The sequence below is a fragment of the Anser brachyrhynchus genome, assembly GCF_964034855.1.
Source record: "Anser brachyrhynchus genome assembly, chromosome: 6".
NCBI lineage: Eukaryota > Metazoa > Chordata > Aves > Anseriformes > Anatidae > Anser > Anser brachyrhynchus.
The window spans coordinates 13,853,767-13,880,273 of NC_137700.1; the positions used below are offsets into that span (position 1 = coordinate 13,853,767).

Here is a 26,507-nt window from a genome sequence, read left to right on the forward strand (position 1 = left end):
TGAAACCAGCCTTTCAGGTATCGCCCACTGGTGAAGAACAGAAAGGGCTCTGTATGTAAAGCTGAACTTCTGTATTACAGACCCCTTGCATGCCAAAAGTGCAACTTCTTGCATGATGTCCTTCAAATTCCTTCTTCCTATGAGCAGCTTCTTCCAGATGAGCTGCAGTTCCCCTTAGTCAAGAGACAATAAAATAAAAACCAAAACAAAAACCGATTAGTTGCAATGTTTACCTTGGATACAATACAGAAACAAGTTGGAATATATTTGCATAGCGCTAAAGCTAATGTTGTTAAGACCTTGGACCTGCTGTGAAAGAACACCTTGTTGAAATTTAGTTTTGATTTCACCGATTATGATCCAATTAAAATGCAGTATGTGCAGGATTCAGTTTTACACAGGGCTTTTTCCAGAAAGCTGATAGACTCTGAAGCCAAGTAACAGCTATTTCAAACTTCTGTGTCTACCTAATATATTTGTATACCAAAAAGCTTACTAAATATGTGTATTTATTGAAAAAATGCTGCTATATTTTTTGGCACAATTTATGGGAATTCTCAAGCTGTGCAGAAAAAAATTTCTTTGAAAGTCTGGTGTGGGCAGGCGGTGACGTCCATCAAAAAGATAAAGATTATCCAACAGTAGCAATTGTGTATGGAAACCCAAACAGAGCTGTGTTCTTGGATAGCTCCAGTCAGGCAGAAGGGAGGGTGACGTTTTTAGGCTCTTTTGAAAAACGGATGTCTTTTAGGTGTTTCTTTTGGAAAATCACTTAAACATTTAAGTCCTTGACAATAATCTATGCATGCAACTTGCCTGTTTCTTTGAAGCCAGTAGAACTTTGAAATGCTAAGGTATAACACCATTTTTCTTCTCCCTTTTTTCTCCCACATCTTCTCCCCCACCCCACCCTGGTTAGGCCTCTCTACCTCATTGTGTGCAATGAACTGTTGGCCAATTTAAGATTTCACAATGAAATACTAAAAGATCTTTTAAATCTACATTGAAGCTAACTGATTTATTCTGAATAATGAGAGACTCGTGGTTGGTTCATGAATTGTTCATAAACACACAGAGGTGAAATTCATCAAATACATTATTCACCCAAACCATATCATTATTCTGGTCTTTTCCCTTAGAAGATGAAATAGAAGATTAATCCCTACGGCAATCTTATTTCCATACCTGTAATCTCTCGCTGTTTCTCCTTTTCTTCTAGAACATCCATGCTAATAAGTTTACAATAGACCGTCACAGTGGTGTCCTGCGCATCAAAACAGGGGTCACCCTGGACTATGAGAAATCAAGAACACATTATGTCGTCGTCGTAGCCAAGGTATAAAGCTTTTTTCAAAAGTAGAGGAGATGAAGGGTTGCATTTGAGAAGGGCGGCTTAGGTCAAATAGAGATATGGCTTAAACAGTCTCTGAAATAAGCGTAACACTGAGGCAGCAGAGTCACTCCGTCTGCCACATCTGGTGGTATGATGGGTAACGTGGAGAAGTGAGGGAGGAAAGGTGACCAGCTGAATAACATCCAGAGGCATTTGGTGGTGGGTTTCCCACATTTAGATCAGGCTTCAGTGCCAGGGCAGTAAGTCCAGCTGCAGAAAGTCACCTGTGCACTTTAAGAGTCACCTAGAAGCAAAAGAGTTGGTGTATCAGCCCCAGCTTTGAGAAGTGTCAGGCTCTTTGGGCAAGTGCAGGAGCCTAGGGCTCCCTGCTATTGTCCAGCACACAGCCCTGCCACAACAAAGGGGCAAACCCCTGGCAGGCAGGCAGTGCGGATCACTGTCGTTAGCCAGAGGAAGACAGAGGAGACAGCTGGACCCAGGGCAGCACACAAGTGACTTTTATGGAAATGGCTGTGGTTGCTTTTCTTTTACCTCTCTGCTGCCTTGTGGCAGGATCTTACTCGAATCCTGCAAATATTGCTGCACGTCCCTTCTTTCCTCTATCATTCTCAGCAGTGCTGTGCCTGTGGCACAGCTGAGGATTCATAACAGGCATTGAAAGTTTATGGGATTCTGAAGTAAAGTCTCTCAGGATCCGGTGCAGAGCTGTCACACAGGCAGAGTCACACTGGTGGAAAGAAAATGATTTTGCTGCTACTTACGGTGACTTCAAGTTTCTCATGTTTTATGAAAAGTGTATGGATCATGTTATTTATTTAGCCAGGATTCATCTGAAGAGAAATAACAAAAATTTGGTCTAAATGCTGCCTTTGGGGCAGCAAGGAGGATAAAAACCTGTCTCTCCCCCAAAAAATGGAAGTTGCAGAACAGACACAGCAGACATGCTGAACAATTCATACGAGCATGACTACTGACATCCAGCCAATGCTCTGAGACTGAGACTGTTAAAAGCTTCTGAAATTGTGAGGCATTTTTCTAATTGGCTCTGCTGTATCGATAGCACAGAGTTGATTGCAGTAAAGTCCCCAGACACTGTTTATACATGGTGGCTCTCTAACAGTTTCTGACTTTGTGCTCCTCCATCCTTTCACTTATGTCACATAAGAGTCCCTAGGAGACTTTGATCACCTGCACTGTTTAATTTTTCCCTGGAAATGCACTACTTTGCTACCTCACATTGCCTTGAATTTATGGCAAGACTATATGTAGGATGAAAAGCTGTAGATCTTGGTTGCTATTTTTTTGCATCTGTTTCTAGCTTTCCCCTTTCTCTCTCTCAAAAAAAAAAAGCTGAATTCCTTATCCCATCTGTTCTTGACAACAGATCGTATATAACTGCATATATTGTCACAACCTCCTTAATAAAAGAAATTACTTCTGAGACATTGCAAGATGTCTGCCTAATCAGAGAGGAAGCAGGACAAATGGAAAAGAGAAGGGAGTAAGAAAGTAGAGATGAGTCTGTGTGTTAAGAGAGACAAGGGATTCCTGGGACTGTGCTTGTGAAGACTCATGAGGTGTGTACAGTGCCATAAACTGATTTGCAGACATATTCCAGCAGATTTTTGATGATCACTTCTCTTCTAGGACGGTGGTGGGAAGCTCAGGGGAGACAACAAAGTGTTTTCAGCCACAACAACGGTTACTGTCAATGTGGAGGATGTTCAGGACACACCTCCCATGTTCATCGGGACTCCCTACTATGGATATGTCTATGAGGATACACTCGCAGTAAGTGCTGGTTTTCACCTGTAGGAGAAGTGCAGTCTTTCACATCTCAGTCAAGGTGGACCCATGCTCTAGGCCGTTTGTCCTGTCCCCTTGATGACAGGCAATCCTGACATCCCCATAATGCAGAATACTTTCTGCTTAGTGGTGGCAAGATAGGCAGAAGGGGCCAGGAAGTCCATCCAGGCCTAAAATCCACCAGATTATGAAGTAAGCAGGGACATACTTAGCAGAACCACTTATGAGATCTCCTAAGACTGCATTTGTTGGCATGTGTCTGCTGCTGAAGTTACTACTTCATATATACCACAGACAAACCAAGGAGTACAGTGAGCTCCTGCCTGTGCCATCACCTCTGGAACTCCTAATGGCAGGCTTGCTTAAAAGAGAGTGTAGAGCTTAGAGTTAATTCATTGTATCCACCATGGTGCCTTCAGCTGTATATTATTCTTGATGTTGATGATGCTTCCAGCTATATATTATTCCAGAAGCTGCAAACTAATGAGTTGTCCCCATATCTAAGCAATGGCATGATACTGTATATGGATCAGTTTTTACCCTGATACATAAGTTTTGATTAAAATTTTCTTTGTACGTAGGATGAGAAGTGGTATCTGCTTATGAAAATACCCAACCTTAGACTATTGTCGGTGTCTTGGCACCCTGTTCACCTGATCTTCCCTTGAGTTTCAGGAGAGATTGTGTCTTTACTTTCTGTCCAGAACTCTGATGTACACTTCAGCCCTTGCATGACTATATATTGCAGTTCAGTTCATAGGCTGTTACATTTCAGCAGCGTAGAGGAGTATTGCTTGTGTATTTTGAAGAAGTTCGGAATGAATGATATTATGTATATTGATTTATTCTGCATAGTTGCATATAGATCTTGAAATAACTGTCAGGTACACATGGGAGTTAGTGTTTACCATGGAAACAGGAGTCAATAAATGTTAATTACATTCAACCTGAGCTCATAATTTACACCATTATGATATTATAATGATGGAAGCACAAACAGGTCCTTCCCAGTGTGAGTTTTGCTATTAGAATGAAATCCACAGAGAGATAAGCTAGCAGATTCCAGTGTTGTTTACACATTTGATGTTAATTTTGTAAACTTGCTTCTTTTCTCCTTGGTGGAGTTGTCAGGATTTACAAGTACTGTGTCACTTTCAAAGGGACTGCACTGCATTTTGCCCTATAGGCAGATCTTATTGCAGCTTCCAGCATGAATGATAATAAGTACAGTTTTGTATTTCCAATTGCTCTAACAGAACCTTGCTCTCATCTGAAAAATTCACTCAAGGGTTGTCATCAAAATGTTCCCTGTTGCCATTTGTGATTAACTGTTTCTTCAGTGTTCCTGTTTTTGCAGTCCAAAACAGTAGCACTTGAATTTAGAGGCCTAAATTGTACAATTCATTGTCAGTTGGGTGAGCACTGCAATGCTGACAGTCATCATCCTTTGCAGTTGATAGGAATAGTCACATGAGCAAATGGTCTCCAGCGTACAAGCTCTGTACGCATGGCCCACGGCCATGTTACTCGCGCAGACAGACAGCGAGGCTTTTAAGGACAGTTAAATCATCATAATTTTCGTCACAATTTTATGCCCTAAATGTTCAATGAGGCAAGTTGCTTTGTGATCCTTGGTTTGCTTTTGCTGCCTGTCTGAACTTGTATCGGGTAGTACAAAAATGATCTGAAGACCCCTCAGTGGCTGCCTGGGTCTCAGCATGCCATGGGGCACACAGTAACACCAGGAGCCTGTCCAGCAGCTACCGGAGGGCATCTTGGTAGTGAACCAAAATAAATCTCAGGGCTCAGATGGGTTACTCCAAATCCTTTGCCCAAGCCTGTGGCTGTGCAGGGTGTGCAGCTGTTGCACACCCATGGCACCAGCACTGCCACAGCAGTGGGCAGGGGCACCTCGTGGGGAGTGGCTCAGTGTGCCTGCCAGTCCTCTGGTGCTCACCTAAAGGTGAACTGGAAAAAAGGACAAGAGGCTGGATGCAGGGAAACAGGCACAGAATCTTGGCAAGCACATGGCATGCCCTGAGACTGCAGCAAGCCCTGGCCTGCCTGGGGCAGCTGGGGCCCGTGTGCTGAAGCAGGATACTCTGCTGTTGGTGCAGGTAGTGGCATGGTGCTGGAGAGGGCAGGTCACACAGGGACTCCACAGGGAACAAGTGGTGGCAGGGTCATCCCTACCTTGTGTGGAGGTACCATGTATGGGCTGTAACATCACTGGGAACAAATAAAATCATCAGTGTAGGAATGACACAGAGTTGGTCCAAGGAGTAGCATCCTTCCTGCTTGGCAAAGCTAAGCACTGATTTTTTCTAGTTGGGAGTCAGTGGTCCTCAGTGTGTTCCCCATGCAGCATGAGCAAAAGTACCCACTCTTCCTTCCACACCTCACTACAGAAAAACTTGCTGAAGTTCAGTTTATTAATACACAGTTGCAATATCATTGCTTTTTGATCTCAGCACACAAAGTAATTTCCCATTTCTCCTCAGGGCTCTGAGGTCCTCACTGTTGTTGCTCTTGATGGAGATAGAGGAAAGCCTAACAGTATTCATTACAGCCTCGTGAATGGTGAGTAGACTTGGCTTGTAAGAAATCTGAAGAGGAGTCAAAACTAGATGTGACGTTAAATTAGAGAGGGATTGCTAGAGCTTAATAAAGCTGAGACAGACTCGTGAAATAGTGTCAGGTATCTCAAACAACTCCAGGGCCCTGTCTACCAGAAAACAAGATACGATTCACTGAGTTTTAGTATCGGCTTCGCAGAACTACGCATGGAGTTGTTAGCATGGCTGATTTGTTAGGCATCAGTAGCCTCCTCGCTGCTTCAAAAAATGTAAAGGGAGATGCATTCACTGCCACTGAGCATCTCCATCATTTAATCTGGGAGACAAGAAAATGCATTGGGAGACCCAGACATGGTATTTAGAGGTATATTTTTATTAATATTGTCATTGAAGTGGCTAAACATTCAAATGTCTGGTTTCTTGGAAGAAATTGTGTTTACTAGTGAAGAGAGACTGGCTGTCCAGGGCACTGGAAGTAGGTGTTATCAAAAGATTAATGCTTTTCATCAGCAATTCTGAGAGTGTCTGTAGCATGTCTTTTAATAGCATAAAAACAAGACTTAGCTGAATTGATGACTCAGTAGCTGGTGAAATCAACAACTTAGATCAACTAAACTGCAAGCTACAATTTTAGTTTTGTTTGATTCTCTCTTCCTCCAAAGCAGGACTTCCATGACAACTGGGCACCCTGACTCACAGATGTGAGAAACCCCAAAATTCCATAAAAGAAATACGAGGTTTAGTTGAGAGCTGTGCAGAAAGTTCTTCATTGTGTTATGTGATCTAAAAAGCAAGGTCTAGAGCGGACGGAGAGGGGTGCAATTCAGGTTTTGTCTTAATGTGGGATGGGACCCATACTATGGTTCCTTCTCCCCTGATGCAACAAGAAAAGGAAGGCAGAAACATTGAGACAAAAGGTAGCAGAAGAGAAAAACAGATGGAAAATGAGAAAGTAAAAAAGGTGGAGAATGAGGAGTAAAAACAAAGAAATGGAACAAAAAGAAGCTAGACAAGGGAGGAAACTGAGGAAGAGAGAGTAAGTGGAGGCAGGTGAACCAGGCAGTGTGAGAAAGGGAAATAGGATTAATGAGAAGAAATACTGTATTTCCAAAGAAAGTAGAGGACCACCTGCTATGGGAGAAAATGGAATAAAAAGGGTAAGCGATTAGGCAAGAGTGGCAAATGAAGATGGAAGGGGATGACAGACTAGTAGCATGAAATGGAAAAGAGGAAGGGAATATGCTTTTAGTGCATAGAAAGTTGATGAAATAGAAAAGAAGAGATTACAGCAGGTGCCTGCCCTTGCACCTCAGACCCTGACCTGAGTCATGACAAGCCATTATTACAATAACTGCAGGCTGACTAACAGCAAATGGGAAATTATTTATTCTTTACAAGTGTTTTTTTTTTTTATCTGAGGAGGGTGAAACCACTTTAGAAAGCACTCTAATCCTCTGAATGTGCTATATGGAGGAACACATAGTGCTACGTACTCTTGAGTTACCAATTTCCCTGTGGTACCTAGACAATAACGCAAGGTATTGTGGCTTGAAACCACTATTGACTTCAGCTTCTTCTCAGTCAGAATGTTCTTTCCAGGCCAATGTATCTTAATAATTGACCAGAGCATGATTCAATATCTGTTCATTGTTTTGCCTAGTATACTGTAATGAAGTTGCAGTTATTGCAGGTATTAGCAAAATGGGACACTGTCAGATGGTTTAAAAATTATCACTGGAATTGAGTTAAAGAAAAAGAAAAATGGCTTGGCTGTCAGATCATTACCCTTTATTTCTGAGCCTCAGTCTCCTTTATTTTAAAGGTTTTTCTCTTTTCTCCTTTCAATGGTAGGCTCTGCCACAAAGCATAGACCATGGCCAATACCATGAGTGAGGTAGCATGCAAGGGTGCCTGTAGCCCTGTGGCAGAGCAGGGCAGGGCCCCTTGAGCTGTTGGCTGGTCCCCTTCCTGGGCACCTGCCTGTTTTCGGCTGTGACAGTGAGGTGGGTGCAGACATTGTGATGAGTTGCTGCTGCCTCTTTGCAAGCTGGCATTTGCTTCAGTACATATTCACCAGGTCTACAGGGATCACAGCCCGTTCACATTGTGTTCAGAAAGATGAAAATTAGGTTGCAGGGGCCAAAGTCAGCCCACAGCCCTGTTCTGCCTGTGGATCAGACTCAGCCTCAATAAAAAAAGCCTGAGCTTTACCTGAGGTTCTCCAAAATCCCTTTTAGTTCAGGCCAGCCTTGCAGAAGGCTGAGAGGTGTTTTTTATTATTATCAGCTGAGCATCTAAGGGCAGATGTTTCTCAAGAGACACTGTTTGCAGAAACAGAAACTGTTTCTTTCAGATGGTCAAACTTCTCACCTTAGCTGATATTACTGAGAGAAATATTCTTGTTTCTCAGACTTAACTATGTATGAATTTGCTAATTAAAATGAGGACTGTCTATTTTTGTCTAAACCAGCATATGAAGAAGACAGCATAACAGAAATGAATACTGAATTTGCATGCCGGGTTGCTGAGTCTAGAAGGGAAACTGACCAAGGTGGGGGAAAGGAGAATGAGGGCAGCTGTCCATATGAGTAGGGCTCTGCCAAGCCATTCCTAGGGGAGGAATCCCTCGTTGGCCCCCATCTGTGTTTTCACCACACCGTGACCAGGCATCAAAATACTTCATTTTTGAAAGGCAGATGCAGATCTACTGATAGGGATGGATACACATGCAAACAAAGATATGCTTAATGAAGTATATGGCTGATTGATTGTGCTTGTTCAGAAAACAGGAAGAATGGCCTGTAACTAGAGTATCTTGGTTTATTGCAGGAAGTGAAGGTTCCTTTGAGATCAGCAACACGACTGGAGCCATTTCTGTTATAAAAAGCCCAAATCAGCTCAAGAAAGAAGTGTATGAACTAAAAGTTCAGGTATGCTCTGTGGTCACTTGAAGACTGTTGGTCTTAAATGCCCTGAGTAGTCATGATTGTCTAAAATAGCTCAATTTATAGCCCACTTTACCTGTTTTAAGAGCTATATTTGAGCAGACTGCCAGATAGTGTAAAACAGAACAAACTGCTTTTGTTCCGTGAGATATTTAGTGTCTCAAATATCTTCTTTCAAGTGAAGTCATCTTGCCCTAGTTTCATGTCTGAGTCTAGAGAATCAAAATCCTTTGCGATATGCAAATAACTGTTCTCTGTATTTTCAAATGTTATTGCTGGACTGGGAATTGACGTCTTGTAACTGCTATGTGATGAGATGGGTAACTGCGAAGTCTGCGATTAGTAATAGGATTGGGGTAGATCACACTGTGTTGTGTCAATAACCACTCCTGAAGCACTGATCAACCACATACTAATAAATAAGTGCTAACACCCTGATGAGCTGGTATCAGTGTGACAGTCTACATTATTTAAGCAGTTTCTAAAGAGCAAGGATTTAAAAATGTAGAGTTAAATTGTGAAGACTCTATCAGTTTTCCTCAAGCAAATGTGTATTAAAACCATGAGAGTTCGCCAAGGTAAGGACAATATTGTCTGAAGACAGTTTTAAATATAGCATCCCCAAGGGCACTTTGTCTGCTGGTGGGCTTGAGCAGCTGGCTAACCCTGAGAGATTGTGGGGTTCCTGTCATTCAAGTTACACTCATCCACCACTCCTTCCCCTAAGCCCTCTGTTTTATGAAAGTCTGTTGGCACTTCTCAGATTCAGGATTAGTCAGGCCCTTTCAAGTTCTTCCAACCTCCTAATTGTAGCTGTGGCAACCTGGAGCTTGGTGCAGGCTATAAAACCTGCCTGTGGGACTGAAAGGATGTTGTATAACCCCGTGTAGGTAGTGACGTGTGCTTCTATTACAAGACTAGCACCCTTGGGTTGCCTATGAAATCACTGAGAAGGGTCAGCTTCTTTAGAGTCAAGACACATCAAACCTTGGCTCAGACTTCAAAATGCCCCTGGAGAAGCCTTCAATAACCTTGGGAAAATGTGTCTCCTAAGCAAAGTGCCAAATGTTAAAGCAGAGATAAAAATACCTGGCTGGGTAGCAAGCACGAGCCTCTATTTTGGCTGCATTCAGCAAAATTGCTTGTTTCTCAGCAGTACCTCCAGATTGGTTTGCACACCAGAGAGGATGAGTGGGAGCAGCTGTTATGGAAGGAGAGCAATGGCTGTGTGCCAGGAGGGCAAGTTTTGTGGTCACTGGATGAAGCCTGCTGGATCTGACTGGGCCTGGCTCACCGTGCTACCACCCCTTCCTGGCAGACCTATTTACAGGGATGTTCTCCACTTGCTGTTGGTGCAGTTTCATGTTCTGACCAGATGCGTAGCAATACATTCAGTGATACATATGGAAATTTAGGCATAATTTACAAATAAATTTCCCCTAACATCTAGTCAAAGTAGTGTTGCACCTTGGCTGTTGCTGTCAGTTCTAACTGTGTCTATTTCAAGTTGAGGATCTTCTTCCCCAGCCTCAGAAAGAGGTACAACAATCTTTCAGGTAAATTCAATCTTAGTTGCATGTTGCAGAACTGTAATATCAAATCAGTGAGGATACTATTTGTTCATAAATGGGACAACAAATTATGTGATGGAATTTAGCACTACTCTACATCTGACATGCTTTAAACAATTGAATTTTACTTCTTCAGAGCAGTTTAGCTGTTTAGTGCCTTTGTTTTTGAGCCTGTTGAATGCAAAAATGTCTTTTAGAGATACCTGCTTTGTTACAAAAACAGCCAGAGTTTCTGTGCTGACAGAAGAAATGTCTTAGATTCAATCCAGTGAATTAGACTGTGTGTTGGAGTTGTTTAACTTAGATTTCATCTTTCAGTTCAGAAAAATGCCAGTTATACTTGCTCATCTGTACAAGCTCTATCCAATTTAAATTAAGCTTGTCTAGGCAGGAAAGCAGAATTGTAAATCAGAGAATAAATCTCAAAAAGGAAAAAAAAAAAAGTCTCATTCTGCTTTTTCAAATTTCCAGCTGCCTAAATACAGCAAGTACGGTTTTTCCTGTAGTGTTTCAAAGCTGCTGTCCTTCCAGCAATGCAACAATCAAATACCTGTAGTACCCCAGCAAATTTAAAGTTCACCTTCCCTTTCTATTCTGTCAGCACTTCAGGCAAGTAATTATCTTGTCTTTATTAGATTATCTGTCTTTAGAGAACTGTTTTCATCTAGGGTGATGTACTAAGCTCACAAAATGAGGAGAATTTTTTCATCAGGATTTTGTTGAGACTGGTATATTACCATAACCTTCTAATCATCATAAACTTCAGTGTGAAATGGACTGAGATTTCTAGAGAAATTTAAGCCTGTGAATCTGTGCACAAAATCACTGTGTGTCGGGGTGATTTCTGTATGCAGAACAATATCTGAACATGGAGCTGAGGAAAGAACCAGCTGCAGCTAAGAAGGGAATATTCCCTCATCGTTTTTCTCTTCTACCTTCTGTAGGCATCAGAAGTCAGTCCAGAAGGTGATGTCTCTGCATATGCTTTTGCCATGGTGACTATAAGGGTGGTCGACCTCAACAATCATCCACCAACGTTTTATGGAGAAAACGGTCCCCAGAACAGATTTGAACTGACCATGTACGAGCATCCCCCAGAGGGTGAAATCTTGAGGGGACTGAAGATTACAGTCAACGATTCAGATCAGGTAAGTGGAATCTACCTGGACTTTGAGTTTTCCTGCCCTGTTTCCCAAAGATGAGTAAGGGCTGTCAGAATTGGCAAATGTCTGGCCCCTTTTTTTTTTCTTTTTAGGACCTCAACTGTTTCACCTGCATTCCCAGAAAGTTCAGGGTAGACAAAGTATCTTTGGGGTCCATTACCACAGAGAGTTTGGAGCCAGAAGCGTATTTAGTCTTTCATATACCATTATGTCAATGAGCAGGGTGGTCCTAAAGCTGCAGTCCAGCTCTTGGGGCCGCTGAAGTCAAGCAGTCCTTATTTCCTCTATCTATTGGTTCTATTCAGTTGTTGTCAGTGTAATGTCCAAGAACATATTCCCTGTAGAGATTTACTTAGGGTTCCCAATCACTTTAGTAACTTTAAGTGCAGTTGCTGTTTGTATCTTCTCTAGCCCCTCTGGAAACAACACGGTTTGTACCCTTACATTGTTTTTATTACGGCATATCATCCTTCTGGCCCTTATGTTACAACCAGAGTCTGCAGTGCATACTTTGATAAATCATTCCCACTGGAGTGATATTTTTAGGTAATCTGAAAAATTATGCCAGAGCCAAACTAACTAACCAGATCAAAGGAAAGAAAAGAAGGCTGCATTCATCTCAGCCTGGTATCTAGCTGACCTCTGGTACCCATAGGTACTATGGTGATGGTTGCTATAGGGATCCCTAAGCTAAATACTGTATGAATGGCATCCATCTGAGTTAGCCTCAGGTTAGGTAGTGACAAGAGAAAGCTTAATGCATCTGAGAACTGTATTGCTATTGGAAAGAGCGCTCTTATATAACTGTGCTCAGTATTGTGCTGTTTTGACTGTATTGTACTCTATCAAACCCACTAGTTTCTTCCCCCTCCCTCCTGCTGCTCTGCAGCAAGCAGATAAATGACTGCTTTCAAAGCAGTGCTACGTCTATCCTGCTATTGTCACGGAGGATGTTGCTGCAGAAGAAAAGAAACAAAATCCATCTCTTCTATTTAGAGACAAAACATATATTTATCATATGTAGGCTGACAGAATATTCAGGGCTGCAAGTTAGGCTATAAAATAAGCAGAAAACATTGCTAAATATACTGTATAGATTTCTCAAGAAGCTTCCTAGTACTGTGTAAGACATCACTCTAGGGGGATTGGTTTGCTTTTGTTTTAAGGCATAGAAAGCAGTGTTTTCTTTTCTGCACAAGAGTTCTATATAGGGAAGAAAATTCAAATCATACATCAGTTTGTCACAGCCACCGTTGCCCCTTTAGGAGAATGGGTTGCGTAGGTGAGAAGGAAGTTATGAGCATAGCCTGTTTCAGGCCAAAAGTTCAATGGAAATGCCATCTTGCAAGAACATCATACAGAAATTTCTCCCTCTACTCTCTTCCTCTGACAGACACAGCTAAGGGCTCGATGTGTTGTCCCTTCAGTCATTCCCATGTCCCACGGCTGTCTGCTTTGAGACATGCAGAGAGGCTTGCTCTGAGCTGATCTGGGTTCAGTGCACATCACTGTCAGAAATCACACAGGCGTTGGAGGGAGGCAGTTCTCTCCCCACCAGTGCCACCGTCCTAAGTACAGAGGACTTCTTGTGGTCAGATATTCAACTTTCCCCATAGTCCAGCAGTTCTGGCTTTTTTTGCATGCTTGGCTTTACTGCCCAGAAGAAGAGAGCCTGTTGTCCCCTGTGTAGCTGTGGAGGTTTGTATAACCAAAAAATGCAAACTGCTGTGCTACACCACACTGCTGAGCTTAGACCCAGTATCACTCTGGTTTCCTTGCGGGTCCACCACTGAATACTTTTCCTCTTGACGTGGTTGCAGCAAGAACTGCTCATAACAAGCCCCCTGAGAATACAGCTGAAAGCAAAGTTTTCCTGTTTGAAAGTTACTGTTAGAAATTCTTCATCTCAAGATTCATGCTAGGAGCAAAACATGGCACCAGCCAGGCACCGAATGTGGCTGGTTGTCACAATGTAATCATGACATTGTTGGAGAAATTGGTGAAGTCAGAGAGCTGGTTAGGTGGGCTCAGCTCATTTTCCTTCTTCCCCTGTAAGACAGAGATGTGAAAATCCCCACTTCATCTTTTTTCTTCTGTGCTCCAGTTAATTTTAAAGAGTTGGTCTGGCACTAGGGCTCCCTGGTCCCAGCTCACACACCAGTGGTGGTAACCTTCTAGATTTTGCTGCTTCCCATTTCCTCTCTGGCTAGGTTTATCTATGTGATGGGATTTGTCTTCTCACTTCACCTGGAGCTATCAGATGTTTGCCACATTTTATTCTGCACAAGCGGAGCTCATTTCTGCTCCCAAGTGCACCAACTTCCAGTAGGTTTGGTGGCTGTAACTCTGGGCTAGCTTTATCCAGTCAGTGCAAACTGTCAGGTACCACCTCTGTTTGGAAATTGCACATCTTCATGGCTCAGCATCATCCCAAGAATGAGTTCTTAAAGGTAACAGGTTGGGTTTTTGAGAGGTCCGTTGTCCTGACTCAAGCAGCACAGTTGTCTTTCCTTGGCAGGAACCAGGAGAAGGCAGGACTTCCTTGCACGTGGTGGTGTCCTTCTCACCTGCACTAGCTGGCAGCATGCAGTACAAAGCCCAAGACTCCTTGCCAAAAAAGTGCCTCTCGTAGCCAGTTCTACTGGAGGGTTTTTCCATTAAGACTGGAAGAATAACCAAGCTTGTCAATCTACTTACAGAAAAGCTATGTCTGTTTTGTGACCAGGGCTGGAGGGATTATGTAACTAAGCTTCTTAGTGGTCTCTTTCTCAGGGGATGGAGAACAGAGGTCTCTAAGCAGTAAGACTGATGCTAATTTTATACAGCCTGAAGAAACAGAGCCAATGTAAGCTGTAAGAAATGAATTGTTCACCAAAAACAATGCAGTATCCGCTTTTATTCACAGGGAGCCAATGCTAAATTCAACCTCCGTCTTGTTGGACCTGGTGGCATCTTCCGAGTCGTTCCCCAAACTGTCCTGAATGAGGCTCAGGTTACGATAATAGTGGAAAATTCTGCTGCTATCGACTATGAAAAATTCAAGGTGTTAACCTTCAAGGTACTTCTGCTTTCTGTGTCTTCTCTGCCTGTGTATCTGATATGTGTATGATGGCTTACATATCTGATGGGATCTATCTTCTCAGTCCACCTGGAGTTGTCTGATGCTTTGTCAATGACATTATATTCCATGTAAAGGACACTCATTTCCACCCTTGGTTCATCAACTTCCGAAAGGTTTAATGGATGCATCTGGATGCAATTTAGTCCAGTCAGTGCAAACTGTTGACTATTATCTCTGTGAAAATTGTACATGCTGTTGGCGCTGAGTCATTCTAGACTGAACCCTAAGGGTGTTATTTCTTCTCTTACAATGATAAATTCACAGGGTGAAATCCTAATTTCTCTGGAGCCAGAAATTCACCTGCTTAGTTCTAAGTAATTTTGTTCATGATCATGCTTTTCAATATTGGCTGGCTGAAGATCCCAGCTGACTGGAAAATTATTTCCCAGAATTGCTCACTGCCTTTGTCAGAGCGTATCTGTATATATGGCCTTTTACAGACTGATCTGGGGCTATCGCACCCATGCTGCAAGCCAGCCATACAAGAACCAGCATACATCTAAAAGCTGGAAACTTGTATTATCACCTTCCCTAATGGATTCATCAATTTATAAATGAGATAATTAAGTAGTATGGTTTGTGTCAGCTGCCTCTGAACATGAGTATAGATGTTTGGTTCTGTCTGCATCAAACAGTGTAGACAATCTCTGTAGTCATAACAAAAAAATGTCAAAACTATATAGCTGAGTACAAACATGCCGATTTTCATTTTCTACACAAAAAGGTGTTTTTAGCACAGTTCAGAAGTCAGACTTCCTGGATTTTGTTCTCACCCTTACCACATAGTTTGTTTTGTGTCCTTAGCAAGTCACAGAATTAAAGAATATCCTGAGTTGGAAGGGACCCATAAGGATCACTGAGTCCAACTCCTGGCTCTGCACAGAACTACCCAAAAGTCCTTTCACTGCAGTATGCTTCATGTCTCTTCTTGTAATGTTGGTTACTCAGTTTGAGCTTCATGGGTTATAGATGCTACAAAAATATGATGCATCATTATTGTATCAAAATGAAAGATTCAGAACAGGTTATAAAATGCTACTGAAACTAATTATAATAAGCACACATTTATTCAGGTTAAACTGCCAAAAGACCAGTAAAGAAGCTACACATGGCCTCCTCATGAATGCTAATAGAAATGGAAGCAGTTGATGTGATTAGCCTGAACACTGAAAGAATTAATTACTAGGAAAAAGAATATACATCTTTTTAACTTGAGTAGTTATTCTTTTTTGGGGGGTGGGAAGGGAGGGTGAAATTATTTCTACAGAAGAAGGACTGTACAGCTTTGCTAAAAATGCAGAGCCTTTGTCTAGATTCCAAATGAAGAAGGTGCAGCTGAATGATACGGTAATAATGTATGGCAGCAAATACTTTATAGAGACTTCATTGCCTTCTCCATTTCCCTGAAAAGTTCAAATCGCTTCCTACCCAGCTTTAGTTGCTAAAATAGTCATTCTAGTTAAACTTTGCGGTGAAATAGGTTCTTATTTCTATTTAACACATATCCTACAGCAGCTTTGAGAAGCTATTGTCATTTTTTTTCCCTGTAAACAATGGTCCTGCTCCTCTGGTTTGTTATTTAACAGCAAAATGCCAGAGAGGGATTAAAGTTGATTGGACTGGGAGGTGCACGAAAGAACTACCTGAGGCAAAGGATACTCGAGAAAATCTGTCGTCCGTTTAGGGCTGGCTTTTAAATACAGTTGGTCGGCATTACCTTCTTCATTTTCAGCTGTCCAAGAGCCAGAGTGTGTTTCCCAAGTTTTCGCAGCTGTGATAATTTGTACCTCTGTGCCCTCCAACCTGGCCTTTTAGAGCTCGAGTCGAGCCCCTCTGCCAGAGAGGCCAAGTGTCACTGTCCCACTATGATGGGACTTGTTGCCACAGGCTGACCTGCTCTGGGGGCCAAATCACGTCCCTCCCTCCTCCATCAGCTCACAGTACATCCCTCCTTGACAAGAGCCTGGACCTGCTCCTCGCCTTCTACAGACGCTCACATCTCCCGCAGACTGGGACCAGATGAGGCTGCAATTATCTTCAGTTGCCAAAATCAAATCTATTTTAACGAATCACCTGCCACTTTTAAGACTATATCTGTCTACTTTTCTGGCAGTTGTATTAATTGTTGCTGTGTAGTCCTCTGAAGAAACAGTTTTACACTATTTTTTTTCTTCTCTCTGCTTATAATGAACTATATACGACTGCATAATACATTGCAGAGAAGTAATCTGACAAAAATCCCCCCCCTGAGGGAAGGAAGATGTTGTCAGTATGTTGACATAGCTGGACTATGACTGCTGAAAGGAGAGGGAATAAAAATGAATGTAAAAAACAAATGAAAAGACTAAGCTCTTATAAGATACTTTAGCAGGGGCTGATATCAGCAGCAAAGATTTCGCTGTGGATGCTATAATTTAGTTATAGGTCCACGTGTATGATAAGCAGTAGGACTTTATCTGTGTGCTGGTTTAGAGCTGAGATTGCTCACAAGCAGATTTGGTGACGTCTGTATGACTACCTTCAAAAATGTAGTTTGGTGAAACACCATCCGAGACTCCCAAGCACACAAGTTAGCACAGAGATGCAGTAACAAACTCCTCTTCTAGAACAGATGTGATCTGTAGTGATTCCAAGCAATCCTTTGGGGCTGAATTCTTCAAGAATCCTGTCACTGTATGTTTTCAACTGTTATAACTGTTTGTAAGGTAGGAAGAGCTCCAGAAGATGGTACTGAAATAGCCTTTTCCCTGCCTACTTAAACTGCTCCCCTCCAAACCCTGTCACCTGTAGGTGACACGAACTTCTCCCAATCTAGCAGGGCAAGGACTTGAACACAGCATGTGCCTCTCAGCCAGTCAGTGGTGCCGCCGCTGGTGGACCTCACACACCACCTGCCTCAGTGGGGAACTGTAACACGGCAGGAGGAAGGCTGAGCGCCCTGCGAGCGGCACGGGGAGGATGAGCTCCAACAGCCTTTGTCTCAGGTGCTGCATGAAGCGAGCAGGAGACACCATGGCAGCCATTCTCTACCATCTGAAGCTCAAAGCTTCCACTATGAAGCTCCTTTAAGAAGTAGTAATATCAGCTTTGCAATAATTTTCTGTGGTTTTTTTTCTTCTTAGCTTCTTGCAATAGAGGTGAACACACCAGAGAGATTCAGCTCAACAGCTGATGTGGTGATACGTTTACTGGATACCAATGACAATGTCCCGAAATTCTCGTCTGACTACTACATTGCCAGGATCCCTGAGAACTCCCCAGGGGGCTCAAACGTAGTTGCTGTAACTGTAAGTTTATTTATCTGTTAAGAAAATACTCTCTTTTCTAACTATTTATGGAGACAGTTCCAATACCTTACAAATAGTAGACAATGGCACCTCGCAAATATTACCATTCATCTCCAGTTCCTTTCCAGAATCAACAACAAAACATGTTCCAATAAAATAAAATTTTAGGCAAGCGTTCTTCAGAACAACTAATTTACTTTTTTTTTTTTTTTTAATTAAAGGCCATCTGCTTTTAAGACAGATCACATGGTCTGTGAGTACTAAGAAAGCCCCAGTCAAATCAATGTCCAGCGGAAAGATTTGGTTCTGACTAAGTGGAATTGGATTTACTGGATTTGCTTGCTTAAGTATGAGTAAAAAGAAAACAAGATGCCTGCTTAGTTAGGTATAAGTCTCCTCCTCCTGGGAGGAATCTGGCTGCTAAATGCATAATTAGACAGTTAATGAAGGCAAAAATATAACACTAAAATGCTTAGAACTGGGAAAGAAAGATCCCTGTTGAAGTATCGTCTCACTGTGGGAAGAATATGCTTATAGATTTTCCTGTACTCACATTTCCGTAGAAAGAAAATCAGGGAAAATCAGGGCATTACATGGGTCCTGTACTGGAGAAGCATTCCCAGCCATTAGATGCAAGCTGTACCCCTTTAATGCAGCTGCTGGGACTGGAAACATGTCTCATGTCACAAAGCTCCTGGCCACATGGGGATCGGTGGGTGATGCAAGTCACCTTGCAGAGGCCTCGGAGGTAAGGGTGATGGAGGCAGGTTGCCAGAGATCTCCAGCACAGGCTGCAAGTCACAAAGGAAAAGAAATCATCATAGTAAAGTGCTAAAGGCAAATGTGAGAACTGGAAGAATGAAAGAGGAAAAGGAACATAAACACTACAAAAATGGTTGTTAGAGGAAACTAATAGGAATGCTGTAGAGAACACAGACTCCAAACATCACTGTCTTTGCAACAAGGCAAAATAAAAAATTTCTATGAGGTGGGCAGAAAAAAAAAATACAAAAAGTTTGTAAAACGCAGTGAAACTAACCATTCTAAGCCAAGGTATATATAGCATAGCTGAAGTTTCCATGTAAAATTTATTTTCATGTGATAACAACTCAGTGTTTGACCCAGATTCACAAATATACTCCACAAACTAAGATTCTCTGAGTACCCAGAATTACTATTCTGGCAGAAATTCCAGGTGTACAAAATGTTTCAGGAAAAGTTAGGCAGTCCCAGTGTAGACTGTGGTCAAAATTATGGGGTGAGAGAAACTTAAAACATCAGCAAAGCTGATAGCCATGCAGGAATCAAAGACATTGTCCTAGTTTTCAGAAGAAGTAACAAATGTTTAATCAGGAAGATGAGTGAACTAACCACCACCACCAGGAATTTAGATGGCCAGATACAATGGTACAATATAGCATCTCAGAGCTACCAAAGAAACGGGCTTATGGAAATTACTGTCATCCAATCAGTAGCTTTCCAAATCCTGAGCTAAGACTGGAAGCCAACAAGAATCCTGAACAAAGATATCAACTGTTGTAGCATCTGCATTACTAAAAGTCACACAGACACAAGAGTGATTATCTTCTAAGCAAAGCTAAAATATTATGTATAGTTTTCAACATTTGTTACGTGTTACTTTAAACGGAATTGATTAAAAGAGCGGAACATTAAAAAAATCCTCTATATACAGTAAGTAATTTTGGCCAGGGAATACACATTAATACTAAATTGATAATTAGGAAGGCTTGAGAGTGGGCAGCTTGTGTCATTGGGATTGGCTTCATTTCTTTTAAAGGAAAGATGTGTTAAATGTCAATGAATAGAGCCATCTAGTGGCTTTCTCCCTGCTAGAGCCTCTGGGCACCAGCCTGGCCAGGAGACAGGCAACGTCTTAGCAGCTTAATTGGGACACCCAGTGACATTTCTGTGTGTTAGATTTTGCTGTTTTCTAGGTGCACAATTGTTTGTGTGATTTCCCCCTAAAAATATTCTGACAAAAGGAGGGAGTTTGGGTTTTTAAGTGATCTGTTTTTCAAAGAAAAATGACCACACATCTTTTTGCAATTTAGTAAAGGACGACTCTCTTATTTTCTTTTCTTAAGGCTACAGATCCAGATTCAGGGCTTTGGGGAGAAGTCAAGTACTCTATCTATGGAACAGGAGCAGATCTGTAAGTAAAAAATAAAATTAAATAACCTTTAAGGAGAGTATTAAAAAGAATTTAAAAGAGCGGGCTCATTCTTGATCTGCTCATTTCCAAGGCCGTTTATGCCATGTTCTTTGAGCTTTGTGGGGAAAAAAAAACAAACAAACAAAAAAAAAAAAAAACAGAAAAAATGGTGTGATCATTAAACATCTGCTTCATCAACCTATGGAATTTTACCCACAAGCACCCAAAGAGATATAAGGCAGCTGAAGTACCAGTACACAGGATCTGTTCAATCACCATCTGAAAAATGCTTCTAAGGGAAATGGGAGATTTTGGTCTAGTTGTCAAAAGTCAGTCCTGGGGGAAAAAAATTTCCTTGCTCTTTCACCTACCATTCTATACAGCTGTACAAATAGTTCGGTTTGAACTCTTACCAAAATAAATCAAAGAAGTCAAGACTTCCAAAGATATAAACTTTAGTTTTCAAGGCCAGTTGCACTGGATGTTCGAAGCATCATATATATTTAAAACTTGTAGCCCTACATCAGGGAAGAAGGGAATCTATTGCTTATTTGATTTTGTAATGATGCCTGGTTTCTCCTTGCCTTGGGAACAGTGTGGGGGTAAGAATGTCCTGATATGTTGTTTTTGCCTACACTGCTTCCATCCCAGCAGTTGCCGTGGTCCATCGGTTGGGGCTCCCAGACATGCCTAGCATCATCAGCCATCACAGACATTGCTGCTGGAAGCTGCATCTCCTGGACGTGATGGGGCTGCAGGGCAGAACTTGGAAATGAATAAGCTGTTCAGGCACTCAGCTCCAGAATCTGTTTTTCTCTGTACATTATCCCCTGGAGTTAAAGCTGAACTCCTCTTGTTAGGGTGAAAGCCATTTAGGAGGCACAATCAAAGTCCAAAATCCAAGATGTTAAGGGTGAACCTCTTCTGTAGCCAGAAGGGTACACATATGGGAGCATTTCCAGGATGGATTATTCTGAGCTGCTCAGTAAGTCTTTAAGCTATCTGCAGGCTGCATAGAGGCAAGCAGGCAAAGGTCATGTCGTAGAGGCAGACCTCTCTGATTTAAAGTGTAACTGCTGGTGCAAAGAAGCTTGTGAAGGTTGTTGACAAAGGATTAAAAAAAAAAAAGGCAGGTGCAAAAAAAAAAAAAGCAGGTGCAACTTTCTTCTGATTGGAGTTGTGGGGATGTTCAGGCTCACCATTCTTATGCTATTGAATGAGGAAATAAGGATGTAAAGGCACTTTTCCCCTTCTTAAATATGATTTTTTTTCTTTTGCTTGTGCCAGATTGGCATGGCTCTCCAAGGCTGGATTGATTTCCTAAACATTGAACCTCCAGATATGCTGAACACATAGATTTGAGATTTTCAATTAGGAGCATGTTTTTTCATCACAGGGTTGCATCAGTGGAAATGCAGTTGCATTGGCAGAAAGATGAGTTTTACCTGAGTAAGAGGAATAGTGTTAGTTGTTGAAAACATAACCATTACGTCAGTAATTCTCCATCCAAAGTGACACTGGGAGTGGGGTACACTGCTGCAATCTCTTCACATCTCACTGCTTCTGTTCTTCCACTAAAATGGCAATGATGAGAGTTCTGTCTGTGTGCTGAGGCTGGGTTGGGCACTAAAGAGGCACTCAGCACAGGCACTGTCTCCTACCAAGAGTTTGCACAGCTCTTTCCACCTCCAGGTCCTAGCTTTCATCAAGACTTGTATTTGTATTTAACAGAGTAATGCTAACAATTGATGATTCTGGATTACTAAGTGCATGTTTTATAATCACTCTCAATTACGCTCACAGTTGAGATACAGAAAATATTTTGTCACCCTTTAAATTAATTAAAGGAGATATACAAAACCTTTTGTATTTGTTAAAATATGTATTTGTATTTTGTATTTGTTAAAAACCCTGTTTGGAGCCTATGTTGGTAGTCCATTTACAAAAGACACTGCGTTGGTATCTTCTCTGTAAATCTCAGCTTTCGCATGTCACTTTTGATAGTGTCTCAATTACAAATGTGTAGAAGTGAACTTGCTACAGATAAATCTGAACACCCTCTCCATCCCAGTGCCAGTCTGTGGAAAAGTGATGATTTTTGGAGGACATAATGTGCCCCGCACTTCTGGGGATTTGAAAGCAGCCATTTTTCTTACCCATTCTGAGAAGCAAAGAGTTTAAACATGATATGCAGCAAACTTCCCTTAGCTGTTGAGGAGATATCAATCAATTTTAATTTATTCAGGACATTATCAAATACATTGTACTTATAAACTGAACAAATAGGCAGTTCCTTAATGTTTTAACATGAAGAAATTATTCTGGAGGAAGGCCATCGAGCTGAGCATTTATTTAGGACAAAGCCTTTAACAGAAAATGCAACTAAAATGGCTAGCGCACAATTAATAGAAAAACACCAGACACTGTGGTGTTCACATCACACTCTGTGGTTTTCAAGCCTAAAGGAACAAGCCAAAGATAGGTAGAGTGAATGATTCAGAAACATCAGCCTGACAGGAGGAAGGTGAAGAATACCAGTCTTTGATCTTTGGGCACAGTATTTCAGTGTTTAGAACCCACCTTTGCCCCAGGCTATAAATATATGTTAGGTTTCCAAAAAAAAAAAACACTCAAAATCTCTCCGTACTTCTTTTTTCAGGTTCCTAATCCACCCATCAACAGGTATAATTTACACCCAGCCCTGGGCTGTATTAGATGCTGAAGTGAACTCTAAGTATAATTTCTATGTGAAAGCAGAGGACACAGATGGGAAGTACAGCCTGGCTGAAGTGTTCATCACTGTGCTAGATGTCAATGACCACTCTCCAGAGTTCAATGAAAACATCCAGGAAAAGACGATGATCATCGGGTCACCAGTGAAGATAGAGGTGAGAAACAACACAGTGTGTCACAAAGCAGAGTGCCTTGGAAAAGCCCCAGCTATGCAGTTTATTGCTCAGGGATCATGATGAATGCCTGAAAGTTGGCTTTTCCTGAGGCTTTATTCTGCACATCCGTTTGTACGTAACAAATGGATTAAAGCATGGAATAATAGTATTTACAGACTGCTGAGAAAGAGAAATAAATTCTGTAGGCAAAAGATAAAGTTCTGTTACAGTATTTGAACCATTAGCTGGTGGAGGATTCTAGATTGTACAGTGATCATAAGAAGCCCAAGTAAGATGAATGGATGAAAGTACAGGGTTTTGAATACTTAACCTCCCTGCCATGCCATTGTGCTCAACCACACAACTTCATCCCCTTCACTTTGCAGAACTATGTATAGTGATCCAGTGCAGAACAGGAGGTTAAAAAACATTGCAATAGCAATTCACAGGCAAAGGAGCAGAACATCCGATGTTACACATATTTGAATGCATATAGTCAAGCCTGATTATGCAACACCTAACACTAGCAGAATAAATACCACAGCAAAAAACTTAAGGCAGCTATAGCTTAGTGTGTGTGGAGCTAATTCCATTGTTCTCTATTAATTTCAACATTTGTCCATGATGCTGTGTGAGAAAGTCCCTAGCAATAGACCGTTTACAGTCTACAGATAGGTTATGCTTCTGCTTTTCATCTTCTTCCCTTTAATCTTGAATAGAAATCATTTATACAAAAAGAACTCTAGCCCTGCTATTTTTCATTAGAAAATGTAGCATAGCTGATACCAGTTTGTTTCCAAGACTAAACAAAAACAGTCAGTAATTTTACCACATGGATATTATCAGAAGTGAATGCCCAGAAACTTTAGAGTTTTGTCTTCAGGCAAAACAATAACATCTTTGTTCTTTACGTTTCCTCAACCAGGCTATAGATCAAGATGCAGAAGAACCCAACAACATTGTGGATTATTCCATCATGCAGGCAGACCCAGCCAATGTGTTTGATATAGACCAAAGCACTGGGGAAATCAAGCTGAAATCTTATATCCGTTCCCTGGACATCATCCACAACATTACAAAAAACAAAGACTGTATATGGTCAGTGGTGGTGCAGGCCAAAGACCGAGGCTCCCCTTCCTTCAGCACCACAGCAGTTCTGAAGATCGATATCACAGAGGAGGTAAGCAAATATTTTAGAAAAATCCTAAACGGTGCTGGGGCGATTCTTGATCAAGAACAACTATCAGAGTACTTTGGGGCTGACCCAATGTTAAAGTCTATCATTAAGAGTATTACCAAAATGCATCTTAAACACACACAGGCACAGGGCATCAACCACCTCTCTAGGAAAACTGTTCCCATGTCTAACTGCCCTCTTGGTAAACAAGTTTTTCTAAATGTCTAGTCTGAACCTCTGCTGACACAGCTTTGAGCCATTCATGTTCATCCTCTCACTAGATACCAGGGAGAAAAGATGAGCACCTCCCTCTCTCTACTTCCCCTCCTCAGGAAGTTGTAGAGAGCAATGAGGTCGCCCCTCAACCTCCTCTTCTCCAAGTTTAACAAACCCAGTGTCCTCAGCTGCTCCTCATAGGACATGCCTTGCAGACCTTTAATGATGAGTTTCTTGCATTTGATTGTTGGAGATAGATACGAATTAAGGACTATAGACTCCTGAGTGTAAAGGTAAATCCTAACTGCTAAATCTCTGATCTTTTGTTTACATTCAGGAGAAGAAAACAATCCTCCCCCCCGCCCCAAAAAAGTTTAATAGAAAGTAACTGGGGCCAGAGTGAAATATATTAGACCTTTTTTGCAAGTCAAAATTAGTGACATAGGAAAAGTGAGCAAACTTTATCGAAGTGCTTTAAGTAAATAGAAATTTGGATGTGAGTTTAATAATTGCAGTATTATTAGCAGACAAAAGACCACTGTAAAAGATAGCAAACATATGTTGAGAGTGTCCTGTTAGTCCAACTTCTTCATCCACCAAAGGACAGGCAGCAATTTATGCTGAGCAGTGCATGCTTGTGTGATTTTTATTTATCGTAACTGCCTTGCTATGCCTTTAAGTAAGTACCAGCAGGAAGGAAATGGGCTTTAATGTAAATGAGAAACACGTCATTAGCATGACAGTCTCTGGACCAGATGCATACTGGGCAAAGATGCAAATCTCTTCCTACAGACAGCAGCTGGCCTTCTCTCTTTTTTTTATCTTTCTCTTTTTTTTTTTCCTCTTTCTCCAATGGAAACCATAAGTTTTGGTGGGTCTTATGCAACAAATAAGAATTTCTACCCACAGCCAACAGCAGAAAAGCCCACCCTCACTGTCTGCCTTCCAGGCTCACCCTGCACCTTCTTACAAGGGGCATTTTGTCGGAGTGTGTGGCACCAGCTGGCCTCAGGCACTGTCCCCAGCTGTTGGCCCCAGAGTACAGGTGAGGTGGAAATGGAGGTTCCCCATATCCTCCAGCTCTCCCTCCCCTCTCCAGGGTGCAGAGATGAGCTGTTTACCAGTCTGTTAGTGTGTGGGGCTAGGGCTGAGGGATATCAAGGAGAGTGCGAGTACCCACACTTCCTCTGCTGGGGGAGTTATGTCCCTGAACCGGGCCTTCCTCCTTCTATACGGGCCGATGAAGGATATCTAGAAGGAAAAAAAGAGCACCTGGTGCATTGGGATGGAGAGTTTCTTGGATTTCCTTCTAGTGTGTGAAGTAACATAAGCAAGTGATGAAAAGAAGTTGTCCCCTCCAACATCTCCTCTCTGCTCCTTTTTGTCCCGGGTGTGCACAAAGTGAGGGAGCTCCCCCTTAATAAAGTGTAAAAGGGAAGCGGAGAGGGCTCTGAAGACCTGGATTCTTCTCAGACATAGCTATTCCTTCCTCCCATGCTCTTCTCCCTGGCAAGGCCTAGCACGTACGCTGAAATAGCAACAACATCCTCTCTCTGCACTTGAGTATGTCTCTTCAGCAGGACCTGCAGCACTAATCTTATGTCATGTCGTCTGTAAGCTTCTGTGCAATTCTCCACTACTTCTTTCATTGCTTGTAATGATTTGAGTTGTGGTTTTTTTTTGTTCGTTTGTTTTTTTATCCAAGAGCATCACATCTCCTTGAAAAAGCACTCAAGTTCCAGCTTCCATGTGGATGAGGTACCGTGGTGGTGCAGGAAGCTCTTGCTCATTCCCAGTGTCCCAAACAAAACAGTCACTGCTAGTGCTTGGTGCAGGAGGCAGTCTCTTGGTAGAGGGACATTGTGTGCGCTCTCTTTCTCTCTCTCTATTTGACTGTTACGAATCTACGTGTCGTCCTTCCGTGCTCCAGCTGCACAAAGTCTCTCTTAGTTAGCTGTTTGGTGGGTATTTACGTATTACTGATTTTGGATAAGGAAGATATTTTTGAATGCATCCTCCAGAGGTTTCCTGCAGTGTTAATCACACCAAGTAATTAAACAGGCATATTTTCTGATTAACATTTACCATTGCAATTAGCGCAAGGCTGTGCCCTTCGAGATAGATGCCTTGTGGCTAAGTTCAGCAGTATTGCACATCAAAAGGACCTTTTGCTGTTGGAACAATACAGCAATAAAAAATTCCAGAGGCCTTTTAATTTAACTGAGTCTGT

General features: G+C 41.9%; 1 protein-coding gene across 2 annotated transcripts in view; it reads left to right on the forward strand.

Moving 5' to 3' along the window:
* CDHR1 (cadherin related family member 1) overlaps nt 1-26,507 on the forward strand; it is a 76,799-nt gene that overhangs the window by 42,779 nt on the left and 7,513 nt on the right. For both annotated transcript variants that reach the window (XM_080597859.1, XM_080597860.1), the window contains 10 exons: nt 1,220-1,336; nt 3,002-3,145; nt 5,662-5,740; nt 8,566-8,666; nt 11,197-11,400; nt 14,321-14,473; nt 17,659-17,823; nt 19,929-19,996; nt 22,656-22,884; nt 23,810-24,064. In XM_080597859.1, the coding sequence (XP_080453985.1) occupies nt 1,220-1,336; nt 3,002-3,145; nt 5,662-5,740; nt 8,566-8,666; nt 11,197-11,400; nt 14,321-14,473; nt 17,659-17,823; nt 19,929-19,996; nt 22,656-22,884; nt 23,810-24,064 (1,515 nt within the window). The remainder of the gene's footprint in view (nt 1-1,219; nt 1,337-3,001; nt 3,146-5,661; nt 5,741-8,565; nt 8,667-11,196; nt 11,401-14,320; nt 14,474-17,658; nt 17,824-19,928; nt 19,997-22,655; nt 22,885-23,809; nt 24,065-26,507) is intronic.